The following is a 7,220-nucleotide window of genomic DNA, read 5'->3' on the forward strand; positions in this document are numbered from 1 at the left end:
ATTTAGAGCAAATCTGACAAAGGGTTAAATGGTAAAAAAGGTCAAGATGTAACAACCCTTAAATATGCATCAGACAATTTGTTGTTTTGTGCCCCCCTTTTTTTTGCATTGGTCACTTTAAGGAAATTTTGCTGTTCATCAATGTAAGCTCTACAAATAAGTCAACATGATCAAAATTGTGAATTGATCCCTTGTCAATTTTTCAAATTTAAAATTTTTCTTAAAATTTTGTACTATTTTACAAACAGATTTTCCTCTGAACCTACTGGGTTAAGTTCATTATAGATGGAGATAATTGTCAAAACAGAGAATTTTGTCATGAATTCTTTTCTTGTCTATAATGCGTGTCCTTAAATATGCACGTAGATCAAGTTGAGCGACTGAAGCTCTTTAGGCCTCTAGTTTTGCCATGACATTGTGAGTTTCTCTTTTGACTTATGACATACTACTGTTTCCTTGATACCCTCTGCCATGTGCTTTAGTTATGTTTATATATTCTTTTGCAAAGGTGAAAACCTACAAAGTTCGTTGTTTTACGAGTTGACATCATGAATTGTCAACAACGTAAACAATATAGCGAAAATTGCGTTTCAGTAATCATAACGTTAAATGTTTAATGATGACAAAAATGGCCAATGTGAAAAGTATTGATTATATTTAAAATAAACTTAACTTAAATACCAGGACGAACATCTCTAAATGCCGGATCACAGAGCTACGGTTTATGTGAAATAAAGCTAATTTGACGTATGAAATCTACATCTCCTAAACCAATATACAACATTGATTGAACAGATTTAGCTTGTTGTAGCCAACCTTACCATACAGTGTGTGCAAGCTAGTTTTCTATAATACTTTTGACTTATCACACTTTTGTTCTATTTTAAGGTAACGGAGGATCGTTTTGTGACATGCAGTGAAGATGGTACCATTAGAATTTGGGATTTATTTGACAGTCGACGACCTGGAATTAAGTTATAGAAACTTGGAATATTAAAGCATATAATTTGTTTGAAAGGATAACATCTTGAAAGTTATCTTATTTTAGTTGCTCACATTGTCCAATCGACAGCTGGAGTGTTTGTCCTTTCTTGTGTGTCGTCTGTGAAAAGCATATTCTGAAATCACCATAATAAATGCTATCAAATGTAGAATCAAATATTGTAAGAGAGTCGATGATTATGACCACGCAGAAAAACTAACACGATAGCTGTGATGATGCAACATTATGTAAAAACAATAAAACTAACAATCCGTACAACACAGAAAAAATCAAATACAGACAATTAATGTAATTTTCAGGTAAACTGTGTTAATATAATTTGATGAACCGTAAAAAGTAGACAAAGTTTCCTCATAAGTATCAATTCTCTAGATTATTGTTGCAATTCAATAATATTGTATTTTTAAAAGAAAACGAATTTCAATTAAGTCATTTTACATACTATGTATGTTTGGTTTTACTGCCAGCACTTGCATAGGTCTTTAATAACAATAACTTTTGTGCAGTCATTTACAAGTTTCGTTGTTGACTTATTTCTAGAGATATAGTTGAGGATTTAGTTTAAATGGGCTTAAGCTACGAAATATGAAAAACAATGAAATAAGAATTTGTTTTGTTCAATCATAAATGAGAGTCAAATAGTAAAATAGTAATTCGCCAGTTGTTTTAACTTTGTCAAAATAAGTTGAAAAACATTGCTGATGAGTTATCCACTTGTAAGTGAATAATTCGACCTCAATGATTCCGTTTTCATATGACTCTCAATTAAACCCCTTAGCTGGAGAAGGGTGACGCATGTATTCAGCTATCAAAAGGAAAGAAATTTTAACATTGAAAGTGAAACAAGGGTGAATAGTTAGTTGACTGATTCGATCCAAATGAATCATTCTTATACAGGTAAAAACGATTATCAACCTACGTTTTTACTAACATTATGAAATCACACAGACCGAAAAAAAATCTATTACACGTAGTTGCTATCTATTTATAAATTTATGTTTATATCGGGTTATAGACAGTTATTGGAGGTCATCTCGATGGTAAATTAAATGACGTGTAGAAAAAAATACACACGAAACGCTGGTATATATTATCGAGTCCATGTATTGTTAATGGATTATTTTAGACTTTTTGTACTTTTGATATTCAATTTAGTATGTTATAAGTCAAGAAAGAAGAGAACTTAAGTCAAATGGGTGAACATGAATTTCATAGATGATGCCTCTTTAAGAACACTTAACAATTTTACCGTGTTATTTCTTAGTTTAGACATAATTTCAAATAAAAGCATTGAATATCAGATAAGCAAAGAATCCTGTTTAAGAAGATTTAGTTGGATACTCAGTTTTACAGTTGTGATCCACCTTGACTGGCATTGTTTAAAAAAGTGCCTGTGAATCTTATCAGAAATAGGTTTCCTACCTAATTTTTGTTTACCCTCCCGTAAGAATCTTACGGTGTATGGATTGCTGTTTATGCATTTAATAAACTCATCATAGATACCAGAACTATATTTTATATATATGCAAGACGCGCGTTTCGTCTACAAAAACTCATAAAGTACGAAGTTAAAGAGCATAAATATACAAGTCAGGATATAACCATTCGGTCTTTTCTGTTTCATTTATACTTCGCAAGTTTTGATAACTCTTTATAAAATTTATAAACCTGAATGTTTGACTGAAATTCCTAGTGCACACATTCCTGTACGAGATTATTGATTTTTTTAATTGTACACAAAAATAGATTTTATGCAGTTTTTAACTGATAGAACATTGTTTCGTTTTGTATTCATTTTTTTGAGATGTATATTAATTTATTTGAAGTATGGTGCACTTAATGGTACCGATTTAGAAATCATAAAATGATTATAATGTATTTGAATTTGCACAATTCTATTTATTTATTTGTAAGAATTTATTTGCTATGTTTATTACTTATATTAACAGGTTATGTTTTGTGATAACAGGGTGTTTTGTGATAAGCAGAAAAATGAAATATTGAATACATTTTTTATGTTGTAACATTTAATGCTGTTTCCCATATGTATATAGTTACATTTATTTACTGATACTAACTACACAGCTTATCGAATTCATTTTGATTATAAAACAATTGACAGTCAAGTAATTATGATATTTCCAAAAAATAATATCCGTCTTACTGCAAACTTCTCAGTTCAACACTTTTTGTTATTGTTTTCAAAACAGTTCCTTTATACATTAAACGACTCACATTAAGTTCAACTACATTTGTACCTTAATTGTTTACCTTATAATGTTGTACCTAACTGTTATAGTTTATTATTAAGACTAATATACTTTGTAGAACATCAAATTTCTTTGAACAGTTCTAGTCCTTGTGTGGTGTGTTATTGCACGTTGTTAACAGTTTGATTGCAATATAGATTACATATTATTTGTTTACAAGCTTTTTAAGTTTAGTTTTGTTTTGATACCTTTCTATTAAATGATAATTATTATTATTTGTGCTTGTTGTCTTCTTTAGAAAAAAAAATTACCTCAAAATCAAAACTTCAAAGATTCAAAGCACGAACACAGCACAGCAGGCAAACAACACACTTTGTCTACTTAGTGTTTAATTGACTAAAAAGTCGAATTAAATGTTATAGCCATTTGTAATACTTTATTTACCTGTGTAAGAATTTTCTGTTTTGTTTAATTCGACCCTAATCTTACTAATTATACACAGGTTTGACTATCGGTTAGCACTGATGATACTATTTCACAAGATACTTCGGGTTGACTATCGATTGGCACTGATGATACTATTTCACAAAATACTTCGGTTTTACTATCGATAGGCACTGATGATACTATTTTACAAGATACTTCGGTTTGACTATCGATTGGCACTGATGATACTATTTCACATGATACTTCGGTTTGACTATCGATTGGCACTGATGATACTATTTCACAAAATACTTCGGTTTTACTATCGATTGGCACTGATGATACTATTTCACAAGATACTTCGGTTTTACTATCGATAGGCACTGATGATACTATTTCACAAGATACTTCGGGTTGACTATCGATTGGCACTGATGATACTATTTCACAAGATACTTCGGTTTGACTATCGATTGGCACTCATGATACTATTTTACAAGATACTTCGGTTTGACTATCGATTGGCACTGATGATACTATTTCACATGATACTTCGGTTTGACTATTGATTTGCACTGATGATACTATTTCACAAGATACTTCGTTTGACTATCGATTGGCACTGATGATACTTGTAGAGTATTGCGTTGCGTTGTGTATTTGATTGTCAGCTAACTAAGGCGTTAAAGATAGAACTACGTCTACGTTTCTATTCAATACAACATAAGTATCACAATTACGCGACGTCACAATGATAGTGGCAGTACTGCAAAAAGGTACAATATATATAAGCGCAATTCTTTACATTCTGGGGCCGCAGAAAATGATATTTAACTCAAATTTGAAATACAATATGAAAAATTCGTAAATTTGACATTAAATTTCTGATCAACTGTGACATAAAGTGAAATAAAATCATAGTCAAGTCTCTCAAGATTTTTTAACTGTTCACGTCCGAATAATTTAACGCTTTAACAAGTCTATCTAATAACCGTAGTTAATTGAACAGACTATACATAAACTAATTTCTCCAGGGCAGAAAAGTTCATTCACTGTCATCATTTGTACTGCGTATTTCCAACCGATAGAGCTTCACAATCGGACGTTTGGTGATTCCCGTATCAGTCTTGATAACAGCTGATCGAATGAGCCCATCCTTTCCACGAACTAAATCTTGTACAACTGCTAATTTCCACATTATACGATTTGTGTCATTGTGTACTTGTACAATGTCACCTATTTGTATTGTTTTTTTCGTTTCTTCCAGATGTACGGTGGAATTCACGTAGTGACGTCAGATATTCGTGTTTCCATCGTGAGCGAAAATGGTTGATTAGTTCATTATTTCTCTGTAAATTTTTATTCAGTTCTGAAGTAACACTGTCAATATTCTGTTCCGATTGGTTGTCAAGTCGACGACCATATAGAATGAAATTCAAAACAGTGTGGCTGTGGCCATTGATTGACACATTAAATTCATCCATTGACTGGGACAATTTACGTGAACGTTTGTCTGTAACGACCACTGTTCACGACGTACCTACGATAGACATTTAAACTGTGGGGTCACCAAAGGTTTCTTAACGCCTTTAATTATAAAATAATTCGAAAAATTAATCAGGAATAACCTTTAAGTTGTGATTTATATAATTGATATAAATCAAAACATCGTGTTATTCCTGATTAATTTTTCGAATTACTTTATTAAGGTGTTGAGAACCTTTGGTGACCCCATAGTTTAAGTGTCTTTAAAAAGTACATAGTGAGCAGTGGTCGTTACATACAAACGTTCACCTAAATTGTCCCAGTCAATGCATGAATTTAATGTGTCAATCAATGGCCACAGCCACACTGTTTTGAATTTCATTCTAAAAGGTGCGCTGGTGTCAGCGGTTCAGAATCTTTAATATCAGTAGAAATGTGAGTTATAGGACGATTGTTTAGAGTTCCCTCAATTTCAATTATAATTGTATTCGAAATTTCCGTAGTGACACATGACTTTCCTAGTATTGCTTTAATTGACTTTTTCGTGAGTCCGATTGGGCGTTCCCAAAAGCCTTCACAAACCACGGTGAACGGTTGGGTATGAATTTCCACTCAGTTCCTTGATCGGCAAGTTTTTCTTGTATTCGGTTGTCTTGGCTTGATCGTGTAATCTTTTCGGCGGCTGCCTTGAAGGTTGTTGCATTATCCGACAACATTATCCTTGGTGTAGATCTCCTAGCGACAAATCTTTTAAAAGCAAGCATGAAAGACTCCTCGAATAAATCTGTGACTATCTCCAAGTGTATAGCTCGTGTAGCGGCGCAAGTGAATAAACAAATAAAATTGAGAATGGAAATGGGGAATGTGCCAAAGAGACAACAACCCGACCAGAGAGCAGACAACAGCAGAAGGTCACCAACAGGTCTTCAATGCAACGACAAATTCTCGCACCCGGAGGCGTCCCTCAGCTGGCCCCTAAACAAAAATATACTGGTTGAGTGATAATGAACACCATACTAAACTCCAAATTGTACACAAGAAACTAAAAGTTAAAATAATACAAGACTAACAAAGGCCAGAGGCTCCTGACTTGCGACAGGCGCAAAAATGCGTCGGGATTAAACATGTTTGTGAGATCTCAAACCTCCCCCTGTACCTCTAGCCAATGCAGAAAAGTAAACGCATAACAATACACACATTAAAATTCAGTTCAATAGAAGTCCGAATCTGATGTCAGAAGATGTAACCAAAGAAAATAAACAAAATGACAATAATACATAAAAAACATCAGACTACTAGCAGTTAACTGACATGCCAGCTCCGGACTTCAATTAAACTGATTGAAAAATTATGTCTTCATCATATGAATATCAGGCACAATCCTCCCCGTGAGGGGTTTAGTAACATACCATCATAACATATATGAGAAGAACATAACCCGTGTAATGCCAACAACTGGTTTATTAATAATAAATGTGTTTAGTTCCGATGCAAAGACCCTATAAGTGAATCCATTTTAACTCCAAAATATGCAATCTTTAATGACCTGACAACAGTATCGTAACTATATCCCTTCTTAATAAGTCTATTTAAAGGTTTTGTTAGCTTCTGAGGTGAATACTGACATTTTTGTGCTTTATAAAGAATATGTCCATAACATATTGGATGTGAAATACCTGAACGTATAAGAAGTCTGCATGTTGAGCTATATTTACGAATGATGTCCTTATACCGATGACAAAATTTAGTAAATGTTTTGACTAGTTTGTGATATCGAAAACCCTTGTGTAATAATTTTTCAGTAATACATAAATTTCTCTCGTTAAAATCTAAAACATTGTTACATACACGAGCGAATCGTACCAGTTGAGATATGTAAACACCGTAAGATGGTGACAAGGGAACGTCACCATCTAAAAATGGATAATTAACTATAGGAAATGAGAAATCATCTCTTTTATCATAAATTTTAGTATTAAGCTTTCCGTTAATGATATATATATCAAGATCGAGGAAAGGACAGTGGTCATTGTTAGTATTAGCTTTATTTAAAGTAAGTTCAACAGGATAAATTTCTTTAGTATACATACTGAAGT

General features: G+C 32.8%; 1 protein-coding gene across 24 annotated transcripts in view; it reads left to right on the top strand.

The window, feature by feature from the left end:
• The window catches only part of LOC139514211 (uncharacterized), a 96,082-nt gene extending 92,594 nt beyond the window's left edge, over positions 1 to 3,488 (top strand). For all 24 annotated transcript variants that reach the window (XM_071303045.1, XM_071303038.1, XM_071303037.1 and 21 more), the window contains one exon: positions 889 to 3,488. In XM_071303045.1, coding sequence (XP_071159146.1) covers positions 889 to 981 — 93 coding nt within the window. In that variant the 3' untranslated portion in view covers positions 982 to 3,488. The remainder of the gene's footprint in view (positions 1 to 888) is intronic.
• Positions 3,489 to 7,220: the final 3,732 nt, after the last annotated feature.

Source organism: Mytilus edulis, chromosome 3, assembly GCF_963676685.1.
Source record: "Mytilus edulis chromosome 3, xbMytEdul2.2, whole genome shotgun sequence".
Taxonomy (NCBI): Eukaryota; Metazoa; Mollusca; class Bivalvia; order Mytilida; family Mytilidae; genus Mytilus; species Mytilus edulis.